Source organism: Macaca fascicularis, chromosome 14, assembly GCF_037993035.2.
Source record: "Macaca fascicularis isolate 582-1 chromosome 14, T2T-MFA8v1.1".
NCBI classification, from domain to species: Eukaryota; Metazoa; Chordata; class Mammalia; order Primates; family Cercopithecidae; genus Macaca; species Macaca fascicularis.
The window spans coordinates 21,893,243-21,917,838 of NC_088388.1; the positions used below are offsets into that span (position 1 = coordinate 21,893,243).

Genomic DNA, 24,596 nt, shown 5'->3' on the forward strand with positions numbered 1-24,596 from the left:
GACAGGATGGGAGGTTGAAAACTGCCTTACACTTTCTTCCCTAAGGGCTAAACAGAAACCAACTTTTTCAAAAGACTCCACTGATGATGTCAATCACCAGCTTATCCTCCCAGGTACAGAACAAAGACAAGATGAGATTGTAAACCAAAAATAAAATTGTAAGTCCTCCGATAGACTGAATGTGTAACTGCCCAAGGGGTTCACCTTGCCAGCTGCCTAGACAGAGGCAATTTATCAAGACAGGGGAACTGCAATAGAGAAAGAGTAATTCATGCAGAGCCAGCTGTGCAGGAGACTGGAGTTTTATCATTACTCAAATCGGTCTCCCTGAAAACTTGGCGATCAGAGTCTTTAAGGAGAATGTGGTGGGTAGGGGGCCAGTGAATTAGGAGTGCTGAGTGGTTGGTTCTGGGATGAAGTCATAGGGAGTCGAAGCTATTTTCTTCTGCTGAGTCAGTTCCTGGGTGGGGGCCATAGAACTGGTTGGCAGGTCCAGGTGGGGCCATTTAGTTGTGAGAAATGAAATACCTGAAAAGACATCTCAAAAGGCCCATCTTAGGTTCACAATAGTGATGTTACCTTCAAGAATAATTGGGGAAGTTGCAAATCTTATGACCTCCTGAATAATTGCTCATAAAATTTAGAATTCCAGCCCCTCTCATCTTGACTTGGTGGCTGGTAGCCTTTCATTTGTTTATAAGAACAATTTAGCCTTTTGGGAAGGGCTATTATATAAACTATACACTAAATTATTTTCCAAAGCTAGTTTGGCCTATGCCCAGGAATGAACAAGGACAGTTGAGAGGTTAGAAGCAAGATGGGATCAGTTAGGTTTGATATCTTTTACTGCCATAATTTTCTCAGTTATGATTTTTGCAAAGGCAGGTTCAATTGGACCCCACTCTTGACCAAGGGGATTCCAAAGAAACCTGAAAAACTAGTTCAGTCCATGACGGGAAGTTGTATGGCGGGGCGCGGTCAGACATGCCTTGCTACACCCCCTCCCTTTGGAGCTTAGGCACAACTGACCAGCATTAACATGAAAACAGAGATCACAAGACTGACAAAACACTCTTTGTAGCAATAAGATACCAAATTCCAACCTGACTCTGGTATAGAATCACATGACAGAGAGCAGGGCCTGCAGGAAATCAAAGTATTTTATTCCAAAATGTAGTTCTTTGTCATATTTTGAAATGGCCCTGCAAAGCTGTCTGATGTTGGGGAAATTTGCATTCTATAGAGAACCTCCTTCCCTTCCTAGGTCTTTTCCAGAGAGTCTGACACCTTTTAAGGTCTGCTAACAGGCATTTACCATCTATTCCCTCTGAAGCCTGCTACCTGGAGGATTCATCTACATCATAAGCACCTTGGCTTCCACAACCCCTGCTATCTTAAGCATTTCTTTATGTTGACTTCAGACTCTTTAGGCAAAGCTTAACTCTTTTAACCAATGACTAATCAAGAAATATTTGAATCCACCTGTGACCTTGAACCCTGCCTGCTTCTCCCATCCCACCCCACTTTGAGATATCTTGACTTTCTGGACTGAACTAATGGATACTTTCCATGCATTGATTTATGTTTTTGCTTGTAACTTCTGTCTCCCTAAAATGTATAAAGCCAAGCTGTAACCCAGCCACCTTCAAGACATGTTCTCAGGCCTTCTTGAAGTAAACCTCTAAATTCATCAAGACCTATCTCAGATACTTTTTGGTTTACAAGATGGATTGTTCCTGCGCCCTCCCTGAGATGTTCTGCTGCCACTATCCCATTTTTCTTCAAACCTTCACCTTATGTTATGTAAAATATAGATTCACTGGACACTAACTCAAGTCTCACATGTAGGAAACCATTCACCTCACTGCTGCACCCCACTCCTCTTTTCAGAAAAATCTATAAATACTAAACCTCCTGGGAACCTCTTTGGAAAAAAAAACAGCCACAGATGCATCTGTGACTCGCATTTTTCCCGGGCATGCCCTCAAGCTGGCTCAATAAACTTCAATTGATTGAAACACCTGTCTCAGTCACTCATTTTGGTTATGAAACCACCTTTACAAAAATGGTAGGCTGAGTGCAGTGGCTCACGCCTGTAATGCCCAACAGGCCGAGGTGGGCAGATCACGAGGTCAGGAGGTTAAGACCAGCCTGGCTAACACAGTGAAGCCCTATCTCTACTAAAAATACAAAAAATTAGCCGGGTGTGGTGGCACACGTCTGTAGTCCCACCCACTAGGGAAGCTGAGGCAGGAGAATCACTTGAACCTGGGAGGCGGAGGCTGCAGTGAGCCAAGATCATGCCATTGCACTCCAGCCTGGGCAACAGAGCGATACTCCATCTCAAAAAAAAAAAAAAAAACCAAAAAATTGTAGCAGTGAGAAAATTATGACGGAAAGAGATCTGATCTAATCAACCCCCTCCTGCCTTCGTTAATCAGGTTTAGCCTAAAGCTGCCTCCTTACATATTTGAGTTCAGCCTAAAGGTTTTTCTGTACATTGTGAACTATAACAAGTGGAGGTATAAACCAACCGTAGCCCACACCTGTGCAAATCACTGAGTTTTAGTCAAACGTAGCCAACTGTTCATAGCCAACCGTTCGAACCATGTTCAAATAAGGCAAACGCCAAGCTGTAACCAGTCCAGTTGTTTCTGTACCTCACTTCCGACTTCTGTACCTCATTTCCTTTTTTTTTTTCTTTCGTCTATAAATCTTCTTTCATCACATGGCTGCGCTGGAGTCTCTCTGAATCTTCTATGATTCTGGAGGCTGCCCCATCAATTCACGAATCATTCATTGCTCAATTAAACTCCTTGAAATTTAATTCGGCTGAAGTTTTTCTTTTAACACCTTTAACCTCCAGACTGCCCTTAGTCATTCCTGAGCTTAGACCAAGCTAACTTTGGGAGACATTTATTTCATAGTTTAAATGACAATAGCCCTTTCCCCAAATGAAATTGCCTTTCTAAAGCTAATGAAAGCCCACCAGGTTAGGAGGAAGAGGAGCTTGAATTGTGCTAAGGTGTAGACATAAAAAATTGTCAGCCATGATTCCAGAGGTAGCAAGATTTGCAACTTCCCCAATCACTCCTGCAGATAACGTCACTATTGTAAAACCTAAGATTGGCCTTTTGAGATGTCTTTTCAAGTTTTTGCATTTCTGATGACCAGTAGCTCCACTTGACTCACCTTCACCCAGACCCACTGAACCCCACCCACCAGTCCTGTGGACCCAGCCAGAAGTAGACTCTGTGGCCCACCCAACTATCCTTAGAAACCCCTAGCCTCCAGATTTTCAGGGAGAATTGGTTTGAGTAATAAGCTCATCTTCCACATGGTGTGGCCAGCCTCATATCAATTAAACTCTATCATGCTGTGATCTCTGAATTGGTTTCGTCTGTGCAGTGGGCAGGAAGAACCCACTGGGTGATAACAGTTGTCACACCCATCCTGTAGCCACCTTGACTTTAGACTTCCCAGACTTCAGAATGGTAAGAAATAGATTTCTGCTCTTTATAAATTACTAGTCTAAGGTATTTAGTTATAGCAGCACAAATGAACCAAGACAGCCCATGACCACACTCATTGCAAACGAAGGAGGCTGAGAGGTTTAGTCTAGCTTTGTGCCAAGGGAAGTGCAGAAAATTGACTTCTGTGGACCATTAGCAGTCTTCACTGCCACCTGTCTCGCTACCAGCTATTTATGTTGATACAGGAGATAGAAAGAAATTATTTAGGCAGATAGTAAGAGCAACAGAGTCCTCAGCAGAATTTCCCTTTTAACAAAAGCAGCCCCACAAATCATTTCTTTCCTAACAAAGAGCAGTCTGAAAAATCAACCTGCAGATAAGCAAGCTGGAAGCTTGCACAGGTGAATGCCGGCAGCTGGAGGCTCCATCTTTCCTTTTCTTTGTCACCACATGTACAGTAAAGATACAGGGCTGGGCATGGTGGCTCACACCTGTAATTCCAGCACTTTGGGAGGCCAAGGTGGGCAGATCACCTGAGATGGAGAGTTCGAGACCAGTCTGACCAACATGGGGAAACCCCGTCTCTACTAAAAAGTACAAAATTAGCTGGGTGTGGTGGCGCATGCCTGTAATCCTAGCTACTTGGAAGGCTGAGGCAGGAGAATCACTTGAACCTGAAAGACGGAGGTTGCAGTGAGCCGAGACAGCGCCATTGCACTCCAGCCTGGGCAACAAGAGCAAAACTCCCTCCCCCCCCCAAAAAAAACAACAAAAAACAAAGAAAGAAAAGAAACAGGCAACATGGCAGCAGCCAGCTAGAGAACCCATCTGCATAATAAAAAATTAGGGTAAGGGAGGCCAGATTTTCTTGCTGTATGCAAATGGCACTCCTGGTCCGACCAATCTTTTGTGCCCCATGTAAATCAGACACTGCCTCCTCAACCTCATCTATAAAACCCCCTCCATTTTGCTGCAGACCAGAAAACCCTCTCGGGACCCCCTCTGCAGGAGAAAGCTCTTCTCTTTCTTTCACCTATTAAACCTCCGCTCTTAACCTCATTCTTTGTGTGTCTGCGTCCTTGATTTCCTCTGTGTGAGACAACAAACCTCGGGTGTCACTCCAGACAACGAGGCCGCTTCAGTGTGATATTTCATCCCATAACAAAACACACTTGCTCATCTCCAAGGACATCAACCCCTAATCCCATCTAGTTACAATTCCAGGTCAAAGCACAGGATATCAGAGAGTGAAAGTCTTCTCCACAGCCACATGTGGCTCCTCATGGTCCTGTGACATAGAAATTGCAAGACAAGTCACCTGTTCCCACCACCCCTCACCCAGTCACCTTGCACACCCCAATACAGCCATGGACATGTTACCGGAAAGGGGTCCCAATCCAGACCCCAAGAGAGGGTTCTTGGATCTCTCACAAGAAAGAATTCAGGATGAGTCCATAGCGTAAAGTGAAAGCAAGTTTATTAAGAAAGTAAAGGAGTAAGGAATGGCTACACCATAGGCAGAGCAACCCATGGTTTGTATGGTTATTCTTTGATTATATGCTAAACAAGGGGTGAATTAGTCATCAATTTTCTGGGAAAGGAGTGGGCAATTCCCAGAGCTGAGGGCTTCTCCCCTTTTAAGCCATATAGGTGAATTTCCTGATGTTGCCATGGCATTTGTAAACTGTCATGGTGCTGACGGCAGTGACTTTTAGTATGCTAATGCATTATAATTAGCATATAATGAACAGTGAGGACCCAGCGGTCACTTTCATCACCATCTTGGTTTTGGTGGGTTTTGGCTGGCTTCTTTATCTCATCCTTTTTTTTTTATTTATTTTTGAGTCAGAGTCTCGCTCTGTCGCTCAGGCTGGAGTGCAATGGTGTGATCTCGGCTCACCGCAACCTCTGCCTCCTGAGTTCAAGCAATCCTCCTGCCTCAGCCTCCCAAGTAGCTGGGATTACAGGCACCCACCACCACGCCTGGCCAATTTTTGTATTTTTAGTAGAGATGGGGTTTCACCATGCTGGTCTCTTTGGCCAGGCTGGTCTCGAACTCCTGACCTCGTGATCCATCCGCCTCGGCCTCCCAAAGTGCTGGGATTACAGGTGTGAGCCACCGCACCTAGCCTTCCTCATCCTTTTATCAGCAAGGTCTGTGTGACCTGCACTTGTGCCAGCCTCCTATCTCATCCTATAACAAAGAATGCCTGACCTCCTGGGAATGCAGCCCAGTAGGTCTCAGCCTTATTTTACCCAGGCCCTGTTCAAGATGGAGTTGCTCTGGTTCAAATGCCTCTGACAGGCAGGGATAGGAAAACCACGGTAAAAATGTCCATCTGGAAAAGTAAACAATGGAAACACTCAGCAGTCACTGTGCATAGCAACAGGCAGATCCTCCTGGCAGCAATGGTGAGGACCTCGCTCTGACAGAGGAAGTTCCTCAGTTGGCAAATATGATCAACTCAGTTCTGGGAGATCCTCCTTTTCCCATCATCCTGTGTGGCCACATCTGCAGCAAAGTGAGTATTAAAGATAACCTACCTCTTATCCTAAGTGAGCTTGTAGCAGGACAAGCCGCAGACAAAACATTCAGACACTTGAGTTAAAGAAGGAAGGGCTTTATTCAGCTGGGAGCTTCGGCAAGACTCATGTCCCCAAAAACCGAGCTCTCCACGTGAGCAATTCCTGTCCCTTTTAAGGGCTCACAACTCTAAGGGGGTCTGTGTGAGAGGGTTGTGATCGATTGAGCAAGCAGGGGGTACATGACTGGGGGCTGCATGCACTGGTAATCAGAATGGAACAGAACAGAACAGGGAGTTTCACAGTGCTTTTCCATACAATGGAATCTATAGATAACATAACCAGTTAGGTCAGGGGTCGATCTTTAACCAGACCGAGGGCACAGTGCTGGGCTGTCTGCCTGTGGATTTCATTTCTGCCTTTTAGTTTTTACTTCTTCTTTCTTTGGAAGCAGAAATTAGGCATAAGACAATATGAGGGGTGGTCTTCTCCCTTAAGCTGACACAGGAACAGAAAACCAAATACTGCACGTTCTCACTTATAAGCAAGAACCAAACATTGAGTACACATGAACACAAAGAAAGGAATGACAGACACAGGGACCTATTTGAGGGTGGAGGGTAGGAGGAGAGTAAGGATCAAAAAAGCTACCCATCGGGTATGGTATGATTATCTGAGTGAGTAAATAATCTGTACACCAAACCCCCGAGACATGCAATTTGCCCATGTAACAAACCTGCACATGTATCCCCAACCTAAAATAAAAGTTGGAAAGAAAAAAAAAGATACCTATATAAGATAAATATGTACAATCTACAATGTACTTTTTTTTTTTTTTTTTGAAGCAGACTCTTACTTTGTTGCCCAGGCTGGAGTGCAGTGGTGCGATCTCAGCTCACTATAACCTCCACCTCCAGGATTCAAGTGATTCTCCTGCCTCAGTCTCCCGAGTAGCTGGGATTACAGGCATGCACCAACATGCCTGGCTAATTTTTGTATTTTTAGTGGAGACAGGGCTTCACCATGTTGGCCAGGCTGGTCTCGAACTCCTGACCTCAAGTGATCCACCCGACTTGGCCTCCCAGGGTGGGATTACAGGTGGAAGCCACTGCATCCAGCCCTACAATGTAATTTAATAGCAACTCCTGTTACAGCTTCTACATTACATACTACATATTACATATATTTTTTAAAAAGATCTGACCTCTTTGGGGGTTGCTTTGGAGGGGTCAAATGATCATAATCATTCATTGTTATTCCTGGTTTTCTTGGCAATAAGATTCCCTCAAATACTTAAAAGGCTTCTGGTCTTTGTGCTTCCAGACAGTTCCAGGTGCCAAGAACCACATCCAAAGATGTCTTCTCCCTAGAGGTCTGGAGCCTGCTTTATTACTTTGTTTCCTGCTCTGGCCCAGCCGGCCCATTTTAACTCCCAGCTACCTTGGGGCTATTCTAAAACAATAGATTGGAGTGGGAAGATAACCCCCTTCATCTAGCCTGGCTTGGGGGCTGGAGCTTTCACTGGGCTTCTTGGGTGGCCTTGGAGAAAGGCTAAGTAACAACAGAACTCCCACTCTGTGGGTTATAAAGGCCTCTGTAAGGCCCCAGGTTTCTAATTTCTCTCTATGACTTTCTATCTCTCCTGACTTTCTTGGAATAATTTGCTAAAAGCCACAAAGAGCAGCCAAATGCATATTAATATTCTAGCTCTTTCCAACCACTTTTCTTAGTGCTATGGGCTTGGTTGACTCATGATTGGTTTTCCACAATGTCATGAAAATGTTTTTTCCAGATGCTTTTCCCAGGGATAACAAGGGTCTTCAACTTTCCAACCTGCAATATGTGTACCCTTCCTGCATGCAGGAAAATCACTAAGTCAATGCCTTACGTTTTAGGGTTTTTGTTAAGACAGCACCACACTACCAGGATTGTACTAATTTCTGCTTATTTGTGAATAATTTAGCAGGAAAGCCTGCTAAAGACATCCAACAAGGATTCAGTGGCTCAAAGAAGAAAGAAGTGTGCACCCTCAGCTGTGATAGTCCATGGTGATCATTCCCAACTCACAGGCTGTTCGGCTCCACAAGGTCATTCAGGGACCTGGGATCCTTGCATCTCGTTTCTCTGGCATCCCCTAGGCCACTAGGCTTGTGGGCTTGATACCCCTCTGGGTTGTAGGCACATCCCTCTGCCCCCTTGTGGGAAGGAGAAAGAGAGTACGGGTGGGGAGGGGCTGGTACACCCGCTATCTTAAGACTACACGAGAGAATCTGGGATGTATACACTGGCTGTGTGCCCTGGAGGAAGGGAAAAATCAATGTTGGTGAAAAATTAGCACTCTCTACCAAGGGGCTGGGAGCTGAATGGCCAGATGGCCTTTATGAGTCAATATGGCCTTTAGCATTGACCGAAAGGATGAGAGTCTATGTGGGAGCCCTTCACCCACTTGCCCTTGTGAACCCAAAATATCTGAGACAAGTCTCAATCAATTTAGAAAGTTTCCTTTGCCAAGGTGAAGGACATGCCCGTGACACAGCCTCAGGAGGCTCTGACAACATGTGGCCAAGATAGTCAGGGCAAGGTTGGTTTTATACATTTTAGGGAGACATGAGACATCAATCAATATATGCAAGATGTACATTGTTTCCATCCAGAAAGGCGAAACAACTTGAAGGTGGGGGCTTCCAGGTCATAGGTAGATAAGAGACAAAGGTTGCATTCTTTTGAGTCCTTGATCAGCCTTTCACTGAATACACAATGTAGTCTGGCTCAGTAAATCTGCATTTTTACATAAACAATAAGGCAGAGGAAACAATTAGATATGCATTTGTCTCAGGTGAGCAGAGGAATGACTTTCAATGTAAACTATCAGCTCACATTGCCAGGGTGAAATTCAACAGAATTGTTTTAGGGTAAAGATCTTGAGGCCCTTCCTTGAGGGCAAATTGTGAAGGAGGTAAGTATGTTTTTATCGTTGTTGTTGTTGTTTGAGATGGAGTCTTGCTTTGTCACCCGGGCTGGAGTGCAGTCAAACAGAAGGAGCTGGGAAGACTGGGAGGGCCTGCAGGCCACTATGCAAGTCTGGCCCTGAGTGATGAAGAGAGGCAGAGAGAGTGGTTGTCCATCAACCATGCTGCAGGCTCCAACGGCTTCAGCAGAGCCATTAGGGAATATCTGAACCAATGACCACAACAAAGATATATCTCCCAAGCACAGCTCTGCCTCAGTATTCCAGCTCTGCATATGTTGGTAGGGAGTAACCCCTAGGGGGGGTTCAGCCTCAGTCAAAGAAGGCAGTAGATTCAAATCCAGAGCACCTGCTGGTCATTACACTCCCTGTAGCAGGAGAGCTGCCAAGCTCAGTCTCATGGCTGTGCTACAGGGGGTTACAGTGGGAAGTAACTCATACCTGTAATCTCATCACTTTGGGAGGCTGAGGTGGGAGGGTTGCCTGAGCCCAGGAGTTCAAGACCAGCCTAGGCCATATAGGGAGACCCATCTCTACAAAAAGTTTAAAACATAGTCGAGTGTGGTGGTGCATGCCTATAGTCCTAGCTACTCAGGAGACTGAGGTGGGAGGACCACTTGAGCCTGGGAAGCAGAGGTTGCAGTGAGTCAAGATTGTTCCACTGTGCTCCAGCCTGGGTGACAGAGGGAGAGCCTGTCTCAAAAAAGAGAAAAGGAAAGGAAAGAAAGGAAAGGAAAGGAAAGGAAAGGAAAGGAAGAGAAAGAGAGAAAGAAAGGAGAGAGAGAAAAAGAAAGAAAGAAAGAAAGAAAGAAAGAAAGAAAGAAAGAAAGAAAGAAAGAAAGAAAGAAAGAAAGAAAGAAAGAAAGAAGGAAGGAAGGAAGGAAGGAAGGAAGGAAGGAAAGAAAGAAAGAAAGAAAGAAAGAAAGAAAGAAAGAAAGAAAGAAAGAAAGAAAGAAAGAAAGAAAGAGAAAAAGAAAGAAAGAAAGAAAGGAAGGGAGGGAGAAAGAAAGAAAGAAAGAAAGAAAGAAAGAAAGAAAGAAAGGAAGGAAGGAAGGAAGGAAGGAAGGAAGGAAGGAAGGAAGGGAGAAAGAAAGAAAGAAAGAAAGAAAGAAAGAAAGAAAGAAAGAAAGAAAGAAAGAAAGAAAAGAAAGAAAGAGAGAGAGAAAGGGTTGCAACCCAGCTTACCTCTGACTATCTGTGTAGCATTGGTCAAGAAAATTAACCTGTCCGAGCCTCAGTTTTCTCACCTCTAAAATGCCTGCGAGACTTTATCAGGACGAATAGTAGAGTGTCGATCGAGGTGCTCACTGAATGGTGGTCTTTATCCCCTCTGCTATTTTTCTAGAGGCCAAAGGGCCTAAGGCCTACCCCAAATGTGCTTCAGGTGGGGGAGCTCAAGTCCATAGCTGACCTCAATTCCCTGGGATCATGGGCAGCCCTTGCCTTTCGAGCCCTGCCACACAGTGGACTGCAAAAGCCAAGCTGGCTTTTAAATCAGCAAAAGGAACTCTCTGCTAAACATCTCCCCCAGGGCCAGAGAGAAATGTTTAGCTGGCTGTTAGCCAGAGCTGGGACGGCCACTTGTTACCTCTGCCTGGTCTGGGCTCTAACCTGTTTGAAAACTCATCACCCAGGCTAGGACTGCAGGCTGAAGCCCAGGCAGGGAGGGGAAGGACGCAGGCGTCTCCTTGGACAGGCCTACAAATCCAGCCAGCTGGGCAGTCATCCACCCACCTAGACTCAGGCCTGCTCCACAGCTCCTTCAGATGCCCGGGCTCCTGTCTTCTGTCTCCTCTGAGCCCCATTATCCAGGAACACTTCTTCCTATTCCCCTTCCCTACTTCCTACCCCCAGGGGTCTCTCTCTCTCTTTCTCTCTCTCCCCCTCCCTCCCTCCCTCCCTCCCTGTCTCAGTGTCTCTCCAACTCCCAGCGGGGGGGCCTTTATCCTTCTGTCTCTCAACATCCAACATCCTCTGGCTCCTAATCCTATTCCCCTGCATCTCTTTCTCTTTCCATTGCCTTCTCTGTGTCACTGAGTTTTCCTGACTCCCTGAGGGGAGGGACCTCCTTCCTCTCCACCTCTCTGACTCTTGCTCTCTCTTGCTCCTTCATTGTATGTCTCGCCCCCCCTTCCCTCCTCTTCTAATATTTGGCCCAGCCCAGTCGGCCCCAGCCCGCCTCTCCTTGGAGCTGTGTGCCACCTTGGAATGCCTGTGAGCACAGGGAAGAGCTGAGCCCCCGTGGTTCCACAGGGGTCTGGTAGGAGCTCTGATATGGTTTGGATGTTTGTCCCCTCCAAATCTCGTGTTGAAATGTGACCCCCAGTGTGGGAGGCGGGGCCTGGTCGGAAGCATTTGGGTTGTAAGGGCGGATCCCTCATGAATGGCTTGGTGCCCTCCCCATGGCGATGTGTGAGTTCTCGTTCTGTTGGTTCACGGGAGAGCTGGTTGCCTAAAAGACTGTGGCCTCCCTCTTGCTCCCTCTCTTGCCACGTGACATGCCTATTCCCCCTCCACCTTCTACCATGAGTGGAAGCTTCTGGAGGCCTCACCAGAAGAACATGCGGGTGCCATGCTTGTACAGCCTGCAGAATTGTGAGCCAAATAAATCTCTTTCCTTTACAAATTACCTGGCCTCAGGTATTCCCTTATAGCAACCCAGAACGGACTAACACAAGCTCCCTACCCTCCAGTCTGCCCTCCGTCCTCTGTGCAGGGCAGAGATGTTCAGAACCAGAGAGCAACCCCCGTGTAGCCCAGGGGCCATGGCTTTCCAGGCCCAGCCTGATCCCTCTAATACTGCAGCATCCCAGACTCCCTCCCTCTGCCTCTCTGGGACGCGGCTTCTATCAGACTTCTTTCCACATCAGCCCTTAGAACTGCCTGTTTCTGGGAAAACTAAGAAACGAGGACAAATAAGACATCACATTTATACTAAATAGTGGGACATTCACTTAACCAAATAAGGAGTATCTATTCAATAGAATTTATGAAAAGCTGTGATGTGGATCGATGCATACTGATATTAAATGCAAATCCAATTAATTAAAAAAGCAGGCTGAAAAATAGCCTGTAGAATATAAACTCATTTTGTAAAAGAAAATAAACATGGGCCGGGCATGGTGGCTCAAGCCTGTAATCCCAGCACTTTGGGAGGCCGAGGCGGGTGGATCACGAGGTCAGGAGATCGAGACTACCCTGGCTAACATGGTGAAACCCCGTCTCTACTAAAAATACAAAAAACTAGCCGGGCGTGGTGGCGGGCGCCTGTAGTCTCAGCTACTTGGGAGGCTGAGGCGGGAGAATGGCGTGAACCCGGGAGGCGGAGCTTGCAGTGAGCCGAGATCACGCCACTGCACTCCAGCCTGGGAGACACAGCGAGACTCCGTCTCAAAAAAAAAAAAAAAAAAAAGAAAATAAACATGCATATATAGGCATCACCTCCAAAATGTTAACTTATTTATCTCTGGGTGGTGGGAGTATGACTGACTTGTTTTGTATTATAATAAACAAATATTTCTAGGTCGATAAAAAATTACAAGAATAACTTAAAAAACAAACCAGGGCCAGACATGGTGGCTCACGCCTGTAATCTCAGCACTTTGGGAGGCCGTGGAGATAGGGTCACTTGAGGTCAGGAGTTCGAGATTAGCCTGGCCAACACGGTGAAACCTGTCTCTACCAAAAACACAAAAATAGCCGGGTGTGGTGGCGCATGCCTGTGATCTCAGCTCCTCAGGAGGCTGAGGCAGGAGAATCGCTTGAATCTGGGAGGCGGAGGTTGCAGTGAGCCAGGATCATGTCTCTGCACTCCAGCCTGGGTGACAGAGACTCCATCTCAAAACAGACAACGACAGAAAACAACAACAACAACAACAAAAACGGAAGTAGACAAGATAGGAATGCATCTTCCTCACCACCTCTTTATTCATTTCAACAGAAACATTTCAGAAGCACCTACTCAACGCTGGGCCTGCACAGCTGAGCAGGGAATATGGTCCCCACAATAACCTCTGTTGTTGGCTGGGGTAACCCAAGGAGACCCTTCAGGTAGGGGCTGAAGGCAGCAGGAGGTTCTTCTTGTTTGTTGTTTCTGTTTTTTGAGGCAGGGTCTCAGTCCATTGCCTACACTGGAGTGCAGTGGCACAATCACTGCTCACTGCAGCCTCCACCTCCCTGGGCTCAGGTGATCCTCTCCCCTCAGCCTCCTGAATAGCTGGGACCACAGGTGTGCACCACCACGCCCAGCTAATTTTTTGTATTTTTTTTTTTTTTTGGTAGAGATAGGATTTCACCACGTTGCCCAGGCTGGTTTCGAACTCCTGGACTCAAGCGATTTGGGAGGCCTGGGACACCTAGGCCTCCCAAAGTACTGGGATTACAGGCGTGAACCACTGCCGGGCTGAGAAGGAGGTTCTTCCGCGGGAGAAGGCTACGCAGAGGGGAGGATCTCAGGCCTGAAGGGTCTAGAAGCCCACTGGGAGGTCTTCCAGACACCTGGGGCATCTAGCTCCTGAAGAGTAGACACAGGAGCTGCTGCCCAAGAGGTAAGACAGAGAGAGGGGCAGAGGATGTGGGGTCCACCCCTCTGTCCTCAGGGAGTTTCTTTGGAGAGAGAAGAGAGTGAGGCTGGGCTCAGAGGAAGTTCCTCCCACCACCCCGCGGAGCTCAGACTAGTCCAGTGGTGCCAGCTGCCCTGGCAGGAATCAAGCATCGACCCACAGTGGCCTCACGTCTCTGAGGCCTTTGCAGGTAGAAGTCTCCTGCCATGATACCCCACCACAATGGAACCCGTCGTTGGGGACTGCCACAGCGTGTTCTCAGGGGCTGGGACACGGGCCAAATACCACAGCCACCAAGGCCATGGCCTGTGCTCTCTCTAAGCCCAGGGAAGAACACCCTCTCGGGCCCTGTGGTTCTATTTTTGTTTCTTTGTTTCATTTCCTCTGCTGTCCTCCAGAGCCCAGCGCTGCAGCTGAGAGAATGGGTATCTCCTAGAGATTCCTGCCCCCCACGCACCAGCCCCACCACCAGAGGGCGCCCGAGCACAGAGACTCCGCAACCCGAGCGAGAGCCCTAAACCTGTCAGGGTGGGTAAGCCCTAGAGTAACCCTGGAGGGAGGGCCCTGGAGGGGGCCCCAGGGTGGGGACCTGCCCGGCTCAACCAAATATGGTTTGTTACCTTGGTGGCCATCCGCAGCCAGGTGGCTCTGCCACAGTGCTAACCCAGAGGATTTAGGAGGTAGACAGGGATTTGGGAAGTGGCTGAAGAGCACTGGAAAGACAAACTCCTGCGGTGCAAGGAGTCCTGGACTGGGAGTCCGGAGGAATGGGGGCGCTCCTTTCCCTGTGACCCTAGGTTTGTTTTCTCATCTGTAAACAAAGGCGGGGGGCGGGGGAGAAGGGAAAGACTCCATGGTACCCAGGTGCCCTTCAGGCTCTAACCAAAGACATGCCCCACCCTCCTGGAGGAACCCTGCGGGTCGCAGAGGAGGGCTGGAGACGTAGCGGCAGCGGTTTCCCCCGCAGCACAGGAGCGCCCGGCACTGCGCTGAGTCAACTGCGGTCAGGGGGTCACCTGCCCGCGACAGCGAGCGCGCACCCACACTCTCGACCAACCCAGGCTGGCCCCCAGCCCACTCTCGGGTCCCAAAGCCCAAACATCTCACATTGCTGGCTCCAGCATCTCCCCACCCGCCGCCAGGAATGGGCGCAGAGGGATATGTGTCTTCTGCGGCGGGTGTGGGGTGAGGACCCTGACCCCAGCTCGGGGAAGTCAACCGCGGGGAGGAGACAGCTCTCCATCCTCAGCTCCGCCTCCGCCCCGCCTGCGGCTTCACTCCAGCCCGGATGCCGGCGATGGGGAATAGACCAGGGAGGCAGGAGCGCTCTGGACCGGGGGTGGATACACTTGGGGAGGCAGGCAACCGACCCGCGCACCGGTGGCGCAACCTCGTTCCGGTGACCGAAGCTTGTGGAGGTAGCACCACTCCCGGCTCCCTGGTCCGGCATCCCCCTGCCACCTCCTCCCCCACCTCCCCAAGTCTTGGCAGCCTGGGCCCCGAAGGTTCAAAAAGTCAAGAGCCTGAAAAAAATGCACTGTGCAAATATATTGACTTTATTTGTCTCCTTTCAGGAGCCTCACAGACATATATCCAGGTAAAAAGATCGTTAAATAAACGCCTTCAGTCATCTCAATGCAAAAATAAATATCAATCCTCCAGACGCAGCAGCAGCAGCAGCTGCGCTGCGCCCCAAGTCCCAACGGCCACGCCTAACAATTATAAAAGTGTTCAGCGAGAGTGTTGGCGTGAGTGTGAACGGGTGTGCGCTGGGGGTCACGGTGGAGCGGTGTGCAAAATCGAAGTTGCAAACCATGGAACAAGGGCATGGAGCGGCAACCCGGGCGGCCCTGGCGACTCGCGGCCAACTCAGCGCCGGCGCGCCTCCCCGCACACACTCACAGCAGAGTTCGCACTGGGAAGAGTTAAAAAATAAACATTTACAAGGACAAGGAAAGCGGTCCCGCTCCCGGCGTCCCCGGGCCAGGGCGAGCGCGGCGAGGGGCGCACCGATCGTTTCGCAGCGGGGCGGGAGTCCGAGCGCGCGAGGGGCGGCGGTCCCGGGTCCTTGCGGGTCCCCCGGGGGCAGGGCGCGGGCTCTCTCGGGGTTCGCACGCCGGTCCCCGCGCGGATCGCGTACGCGCGCGTTCCCCCCTCGGGCGGCGCCCCTCACAGGGCCGAGTCGGAGTCGCTGGAGTCCAGGCTGTTCCTCAGTTTGCAGCTGCTGAGCTGCTCCCGCTGCAGCGACAGGCTCTGCGTGCTGCGGCGCAGGCACTCCAGGCTCTGCAGGAACGACTTCTTGGCCTTCTCCTCCTCCATGGGGGACACCCCCTCCTCCTCCACCTCCTGGATCTCGTCGAAGGTCACCGGCTGCGTCTTGAAGCGAGACTGGCGCGGCCGCCGCAGCCGGCCCCGGCCCTTGGACAGCTTGGCGGGCCGCACGGGCTGCGGGAACTCGTCGGCCAGGCACACGAAGTGCGGCATTACCGCCTGGTAACTGGAGCAGATGCCCATCAGCTCGCCGGGCTTGGCGGCCATGGCGCCTCCGGCGTCTGCGGGGCCAGGCGGCGGGGCGCCGGGGCTCTCCGGAGGCGGCCGCTGCGCCGGGGCCCCCCGGGAGGCAGCAGCCGGGGGCTCGCCGGGCGGGGGATCCAAATCTGCTGCGGGGTGGCGGCGGCCCTCGCGGGCCCGGGCCGGCGCTCCTCGGGAGGGCGGGCGGGCGGACCCGTCGGGGGGCGCGGGGCTCGGGGGGCGCTGTTCCGCCGCGCTCCGAGGCGCTCGCCGCCGCTGCTGTCGCTGTCTGCCCCGCGGCGGCCCGGCTCCCGCTTATATAGCCCGCGGCTACCCACACGGCTGTGAGCTCGGATGACAGCGAATGCCATTTAAAGCGTGCGCGCCCCGCGCCCTTCCGCCTGACGTCGCCCCGCCACTCTGGGAAAGTAACTGCCCCTTCCCCGGCGCCGCCCGCCCCCAGCCAACCGGCTCCGGAAGGCAGGCCCAGCCCGCGGGGGTTCCGGGAGAATCCGCGGCCCCAGAGCACGCGGCGGGCCCAAGCTGAGCCTGGGCAGGGACCCTCAATCGCCGAGACAGGGCGGGCGCTGTCCCTTCTGGGATCCCCAAGTCTGCACCAACTGGGTTGGCCGCGGGGGCGCAGGTCACCCTCCCCCGCCCCCGATACCAGATGCACACACTCGAGGCGCTGGTTATTCCGCCGCCGGTTCTGCGCGGGGCGCGAGGCAGCTCCCAGCTCTCTGCAGCCTGGCGAGCCTGAGCGCCCGGCTCCCCAGAGCTGAGCTCGGAGGTAGGGGCGGGCTCCCCCTTTGGATCCTTGCCAGCCCCCTCCGCAGGCGCGCGCGCGCGCGCGCTGGCCCCCCCCCCCCCCCCCCACGAATGCAAACACACCTCGATTATTCCATTCGGGTTCTTCCCTTCCCTAGATGTCTTCTTTATGTTTGTCTCCTCACTCCCAAACCCAAGTCCCTCGGGCACCCCTATTCATGCTCTGAAGAGTGACAACTGGATATGGCACTAACAACAACAACAACAACAACAATAATAATAGCCACCACCATCTGGAGAGCTTTACTCCAAGCCAACCATGCGCTGTTTTATATATATTATCCTGTTTAATCTTCACCGCAGCAGCCCTATGAGGTAATTGGTATTCTCTCATTTTTACATATGGGAAAACACAGGCACAGAGGGGATAAGTAAATGGTCCACTAGTATCTGATGGAAACAGATGGGCTGGACTCCAGAGTCCAAGCTCTGACAGTCCCCTGCTGAGGGTGAGTACCCTGTGCTAAATCTCACCAGTGCCCCCACGGTCTCTAAGAGCAGGTCCACAGGGCAGCCCCTGCCCTATGTCCTGGGACCCCCAAGAGGAAACTGTGAGCCTGGCCATGGCCACGTGGGCTTGAGATGCGGGGCACTGACAGGCACCCAGCAGGGCTCAAAGGGCCACCCGAAAAGAAGGGGGTCAGTGGGATTTGGCCTCTGTCTTTTCCGTACCCACCCAACAAAGATGTACTGAGAAGTTACTTTCCTGCTCAGGAAAGGCATGGAAGCAAACAAGAAAGGTACAGTCCCTGCCCTCATGCAAGTTACATTCTAGTGGGAATGGGGTGTTGTGGGGAGAGACAGATGATATACACATGAACAAGAACATGTTTTGTGGTGAAATAAAGTAGGGCGATGAGCTAGGGATGCAGGTGGTGAGATGCTTAGAGCACCGGGCCAGGAAAGGCTACTCAGAGCCAGATATTTAAGCTGCCACCCGAAGGGCAATAATAACATGCTAAGTGCTTAGTATGGCCACGCTCTGCTCACTTTTTATACATGAATGCAGTGTGTTCACTATTTTATTTAATCCTCCCAACCACCCTGGGTAACAAATACCATACATTTCTTATTGCCATTTACAGGTAGAAAAATCAAGGCACAGAGAAGCTAAGAAAACTTGCCCCAAGGTCCCACAGCAGGAAGTAGCAAGAGCTGAGATTCAAATCCCAGCAGCGTGGCTCCTGAGCCCTCACTGTTACCCGCTACACTGCAGCGGTTTGCCCTGCGATGGACAAAGATGGAACCAGCCATGTGAAAAGGTGGGAAGACAGTATCTGAGCAGAGGGAGTCTTAGTGCAAAGATGCTAAGGCAAGAATTCACTTGGTATATTGGAGGAACAAACAGCAAGGAGGCTTGTTGGCTAAAGCAGAGTGAGAGAGTGGATGGGAAGGGGGGACAGTCACTTGAGGCCTTAGCGGCAGGTTACAAAGATAGAATTTCGGCCGGGCACGGTGGCTCTTGCCTGTAATCCCAGCACTTTGGGAGGCTGAGGCAGGCAGATCACGAGGTCAGGAGATTGAGACCATCCTGGCTAACACAGTGAAACCCTGTCTCTATTAAAAATTAAAAAAATAAATAAATAAATAGCTAGGCGTGGTGGCTGATGCCTGTAATCTCCGCTACCCAGGCTGAAGCACGAGAATTGCTTGAACCTGGGAGGCAGAGGTTGCAGTGAACCAAGATTTCAACACTGCCTTCCAGCCTGGGTGACAGAGTGAAACCCTGTCTCCAAAAATAAACAATGAAAAATAAGTTAACTTCTATGTATTTGCTTGAGCAAGTGTGTGATGGTGGTACCATTGATACACAGGTGAATGTGTTGGGGAAGAGAAGGGTTGGCGGGGGGGCACGGAGGAATCTGCTGGCTGTTTATCAAAACCCACCATGCACCTGAATGATGCCTGAAATGCTCACATCAGAACTACCTTACATGAGAAAAAAAGCAATTTCTATAACCTTAAAACCTGTACTTTGTAGCTCCTTATAGAAATTTGCACCAGGAGTGGGAAAGTGCCACGTATAAAACCCCTCAAATATATGGCATTGGCTTAGCCAATAGGTGGTGAGCAAGATAGAAACAGATATTAGATGATGAGAAGCCAGTGAATCTTGTTATGCTAGGACAAAACATTTATTGCAAATGTCACCTGTGATCATGTGGAAGACAGCCTACATGCCTATTGAGCCTATCATTCTAGAAAAATGGTTGGAAAGAGCCGAAGCCATTTGTGTTGGCTGCTTGATGCTGCTTTTAGCAAAAATTACAAGAAAGAGATTGGCCAGTTTGCAAGAAGAGATAGACAGAAATACAGAGAATTCAGAAAACTGGTGACCTTGGCGTTGAAAAAGCCAACTGGTTTTGTCCAAAGAGCAGTAAGTCAGACTATCATGGCTCAGAGCCTCTCTCAAAGCCTGTCTCTTAGACCAAACTTTAAACCAAATAAAGAAATCACCCCGTGGCAAAGTATGATATTAAGGGTACTACCTTGTCATCTGAGTCTGTTCTTTAGGGTGTCCTTAGGATAACCTTCATTTTATTATTTATGTATTTATTTATTTATTTATTTTGAGATTTAGTCTTGCTCTGTTTTCCAGGCTGGAGTTCCAGGCTGGAGTGCAGTGGTGCAATCTCGGTTCACTGCAACCTCTGCCTCCCGGGTTCAAGCAATTCTTCCACCTCAACCTCCCGAGTAGCTGGGATTACAGGTGTACACCACCACGCCCAGCTAATTTTTGTATTTTTGTCGAGATGGGGTTTCACCCTGTTGGCCAGGCTGGTCTCAAACTCCTGGCCTCAAGTGATCCACCTGCCTCAGCCTCCCAAAGTGCTGGGATTACAGGCGTGAGACACTGTACCCAGCCACTTTCATTTTAAATGAATGGGAAAAAGAAGGGTATGGAAGGTAGACTTCATAACTCTGTCAAGAAAGGAGCTTTGGATGTGGTCACAGCTCAAGGAACTGACTAAAGATAAAGCCTACTAAGTTTTTGAAGGAATTGTTATCACCAACAAAATTGCAAGGCTGGACTGCAAAAGCCCGTGATTGCTCAAGCCTGAGTCAGCTAAGGAGGGTAGACTCTCAACACCCTGTCAGTGGTTGTGGAGAATGACAAGCAAGCAATGTTGAAGGGCAAAGTCAAGGTCAGAGAGACACAGAATAAGGGGTCACCCCCAGAGGACCTCCTCTGCTGCCAGGGCAGGCAAGTCCTTGCTGTTCTCGAGGATAGGCTGTGACAGAGACAGCTAGCCGCCCAGCTAGGGCACAACCCAACTCTCCTTGCAGCTAGGAGGCTATGTGTCTAAACTCTCATCTGTGGAATGTGAGAAGTATGCTCAACTTCTGCCTCGCTCGATTAAGAAGAAATTCCTGCCCTAGACTTCTGTGTTTTTCCCCTCACACTGGCTGGAAGAGCAATAACCAGAGAGATTCTGGAACTGTCACGTTAAAGATAGCAGCACAGTCATTAGAGTGAGTCCCTAAATGACCACGTGGAGCTAAGCCATCCGCCAACCTGAAGCACTTCCCCTGTAACGATTACAGGAGTGAACAATCAATTGAATCTTTTTAAACTACTCTAACTTGGGGTCTCTATTATATGGACTTAGCATTGTTCTAAGAGACCCTTTGAGGTCCAGGTGGAGATGTCGAGCAGGCCACTGAAGCTAGGGGAGAGGTGAGGGGTTGAGGTGGCCGTTTTGGAGGGGGCTGGGTGGAGGCCCACATTCCAGAGGAGGGCCGGGACAGTCCGGCACTGGAAAGAGGATGAAGTCAGCCAAGGACTCAGAGAAGCAGTGTTCAACAGAGTAGGAGGAAAACAGGAAGATATGTCAGAATCCAAGAGAAGGATGTTTCTAGGAGCAGGGAGACCGCTCAAAGGGAGTCTAGAGATGTGTGCTAGTCTGGCTTCCCCAGAACTTACTGTATGAGCTTGGACAAGCCACTTGACTGTCTGCAGAGTTCTCAGCTCAGATGTTACTACTTCCTTGAAGAAGCCTGGCCTGGCCACCCTACTGAGGGCTGCCCCTCAGTCTCTCTGTCCCCCTTTCCTTCATGGCATGTTTGTCATTATCTAAAGAGTCTTCCTACTTGTCTGTTGACACTGTACTGTCCGCCTTCCCCACTAGGTGGTCAGTGTTGGCCACTGCCTTTCCAGCACCCAGCACAGAGCTGGCACGCAGAGGTCCCTGTGGCATGGACTGCTACCACGTGTGCCCTGCTCCTACGGCTCCCAACAGGCCAGCCAAGGTGCTACACTGTCTCCAACACACACAGCTCCTCTGGACCCCAAATTCTGAGGCCAGGGACTAGGGTACCCTAAGTCAACTTCCTCCACTCCCCTGGATGGGAGGTTCCCCATCCCGGCCCAGGGCAGTGAAAATAAGAAAAAGGGTGTGTGCTTCATAGCAGAGGTCCTAAATTAGCAATAAGATCATCCCCTCCTGGGTCTTGGGCCCTGCTCACTGGGGGCCTCTTAGAAGAAGGCAGGAGGGGAGGGTGGGGAGATTGAACCTCCCATGGAGGACCGAGCTCCCATACTGCCTAGATCCCCGGGTCCTGCCACCCACCCTTCCCAGCCATGACTCCTCCACCTCAGGATGTCCCTAGGGCCAGGACCACCCCTCCCCGCCGTGGCCTTTTTATGCCTTCTCTGCCCTTCCCTGCCCAAGGAGCCAGCCAAAGGCCACCGTCAGGTAAGGAGAACAGAGACCTAGATTCTAACCTAAGCGCTGCCATGGACTCATTTATTCTGTGACCTTGGTGGCTCTTCCACACCTGGAAAGCAGAAGCAATGCCCCTGGGTGCCAGTGTGTAGGAAAGCGCCTAGCACAGTACCCAGCATGTCGTAAGCATAAAATAAAAGTTCCTTTTGCTTTTATGATCTCATCCTAAAACCTACCCAGCCCCCAATTTGGTTGAGAAGATATCAGGGAAAGGTTCCAAGAAATTCCTGCTTCAGAGGGCATCTGGGGGTTTTGGTGGCTTATACCTTCCTGCCTGACTCACAATTTAAAAGAGGAAGCCAGCCTGAGCAACGCTGTGCTCTCATCATGTCTCCAAGGGTGGAGCTCCACACAGCAGCAGGGAACCGGGTTGGGGTGGTGTTACTGCTGATGCCCAAAGGTGGCCTCAGGGGCCTTGGCAGATATCAACACCTCTTTCAACATTTTTCCCTCCTCCAAAGGCCTGAGAGCCAAGATGCAAAGGGTGGGCAGGCCTGGGAGGATTAGGGGGTCCTGCTTCCTCTTGCCCTCTGGGCCTTCCTGGGACTTGCTGAGTTTGCAGGAGCTCAGAGCTGTGGGAAGGGTCAGTGTGGGCTTTTCCAGGCTACATGGCCTCACCCAGCCACCCCGGGACAGGGGTCGGCCCTTAAAAGGGATGCAGGACAGTCCCTCTTCTCAGCAGGTCTGTAGCTCTGGGGCTACAGAGGGAGGACACAGAAATGTCATTTGTTGCTGGGCATGGTGGCGCATGTCTGTAGTCCCAGCTACTCAGGAGTCTGAGGCTAGAGGATCACTTGAGCCCGGGAGTTTCAGGCCAGCCTGAGCAACATAGTAACATAGTGAGACCACAGCTCTAAAAAAAATGAAAAATAAAAATAGAAGTCATCTGTTGAACACTCACTCTGTGTCTGGCCTTGTGCCAGCTGTGATTGCATTTGCACATACCACCTCAATGAAGTCATCCTCACTATGTCCTTCCAGAGGGACCCTAGCATCGCCCCATTTTACAGCTGAGGACTCAGGTGGCAGGGGGACTGACCAGGGTTACACTAAGTGCTGAGCACTGAAGCCAGCGTTCAAGGCCAGGCCTGCCTGACTCTGAAATTGGTGCTCACTGCTTGCGCCACCCCATCTTGTAATCCCTCTGGTGCAATGAGAACAGCACTGGCCTGGAAGCCAGAAGCCTGGCTGCAGGTTGGTTGTTTGGGTCGATCTACACTTTGGGTGTGTTTGGCTCAGCCACCGCCTGTACGTGTGTGTGTGCACGCGCGTGTACACACTCTGTGGCCTTGAACCATTGCTTCCGATCTCTGAGCCACAGTTCCCCCATCTGGGAAGCAAGGAGGCCAGACTCTGATTCGCTGGGGGTCCCTCTTGCTCTAATGTCCTAGAATCCTCTGGAGGATGAGGGCACCCATTCGCAGGAGTAGATGCCTCCCCTTCAGCCAGAGCAGCCTGCACTGAGGCTGCAGGGGAAGGCTGGCTTCCAGGGAGGGGTGTCCTGGGGAAGCAGATGGGGTGGGGAGATGGAAGCAGAGAGGGGAGGGGCTTGTGCACCACCTCCCCCATCGTCCCTACCCACACTTTGGCTTTTGGGCAGAACTGGAATCTTAAAAAAAGCAACCAACAGTTCTTCAGCCATTAGCAGGGCTTTGTTTCCAAGGGAGCCTATGGTAACCTGGGCCTGAGTCACAGGGGAGCAGGGATGCAGCGTGTCCTGGGATGCACATCAAGGCTGGAAGAACCAGGCTGGGGCAGTTCTGTTCACAGGTCCTCCTCTGCTTTTCCCTGGGGGCTGGGCAGGAAGGTCAGGCCCCTTCCCACGGCTGCTCTGTTGCCCTAGCTCAGACCCAGCGCCAGCTAGAAGCATTGGGCAACTGGCCATCCCCGCCTCACCCAAAACTCTCCCCAGAGTGGGTCGCAGAGTTCCAAGCACTGAATGAGGTGATGATTATTCCAGATGGTTCTGTTTGGGTCGATCTACACTTTGGGTGTGTTTGGCCCAGCCACTGCTTGTACGTGTGTGTGTGCGTGTGTGTGTGTGGAATGCAAATGTCAATGTGGCATAAGGGGTGGGGACGGGATAGCCACACACACAATGTCTCTAGCAGGTGAGAGACTGAGTCTTTTCTGGGTGGTCCTGCCCCTGTGCCCAGCCCTCACCTCCCACTGGTGCCCACTCCACCCCCAGGGGGGCCTCCACACAAAGTCTGTGACTTCAGCATTTAACCAACTGCTTCAGCCTTACTCAGAATTAGCACTTCGTCTGGTACGATTGGGAGCATAAAAGTGTTTTGATAATTTTGCTGGAGGGTTGCCATGACAATCCCAGGCAAGCTCCAAGAAGGGGTGTAGAGAGAGGAGAGGGAGAGAGAGAGAGAGAGGGAGGAAGAGAGTCCAAGACACACAGAGAGGGAGAGAGGGAGGGAGGGAGAGGGTCCAGGGAGACCCCCCGTGATAACCCCCACATCGGTCCATCAGTTTCCACTGCCCTGCCCCGGTGGCCCCATTCATGCTGGGATGAGCTCACTGTGTCATCTGAGCCTCACTGTAACACTGCAATGGGATACCAGCTGCAGCAGCTGCCATGGCAGGGCTGGTCCCACCGGAGGAGGCACCCTGGCACCCCTGACTCCCAGGATGAGTCCCAGGGAACACTAGGCTGGAGTCAGGGGCTCGGAGATTCTTGGGGACTCTGAGGGAGTCAGAGCCCAGGGAGACCTCCCAAGAATCAAGCCCAGCCTGTGGATCTGGGGTGCTGATGTGAGTAACGAGAGCTCATTTCCCTGCCAAGGGTCTGCTTCCCAGCACAGCTTCACCCACCCAGGGGCTGTGGCTCAGCCCCTCCCACACGCTTTCCTGCAGGCCTGAGTGTTCCTCTTCTGGGACCACCGGTCTGAGAATCTTTACACGGCTGAGAATAAAATCCTTCACAATCTTTGGCCCTTAAGCTTTGCAAAGTAGTTTCACCCCCTGTGACTTCAGCAAAACAGGAATATCTTTG

The 24,596-nt window shown here is 50.8% G+C and overlaps 1 protein-coding gene and 1 long non-coding RNA gene across 3 annotated transcripts; one reads left to right on the forward strand and one right to left on the reverse strand.

The window, feature by feature from the left end:
- Window positions 1-15,061: 15,061 nt before the first annotated feature.
- On the reverse strand, window positions 15,062-16,328 carry C14H11orf96 (chromosome 14 C11orf96 homolog). The gene has a single exon (XM_005578136.4). The coding sequence runs from the start codon at window positions 16,062-16,064 to the stop codon at window positions 15,696-15,698; it is 369 nt and encodes a 122-aa protein (XP_005578193.1). The 5' UTR covers window positions 16,065-16,328; the 3' UTR covers window positions 15,062-15,695.
- A 207-nt stretch (window positions 16,329-16,535) lies between these two features.
- LOC135967018 (uncharacterized) lies at window positions 16,536-22,492 on the forward strand. Of its 2 annotated transcripts, none has more exons than XR_010580811.2 (3): window positions 16,536-17,180; window positions 17,951-18,127; window positions 19,465-22,492. It is a non-coding gene; the product is annotated as an uncharacterized lncRNA (long non-coding RNA). The 2 variants fall into 2 exon arrangements; XR_012423311.1 differs by lacking the exon at window positions 19,465-22,492 and adding an exon at window positions 18,497-18,632.
- The last annotated feature ends 2,104 nt before the right edge of the window (window positions 22,493-24,596 follow it).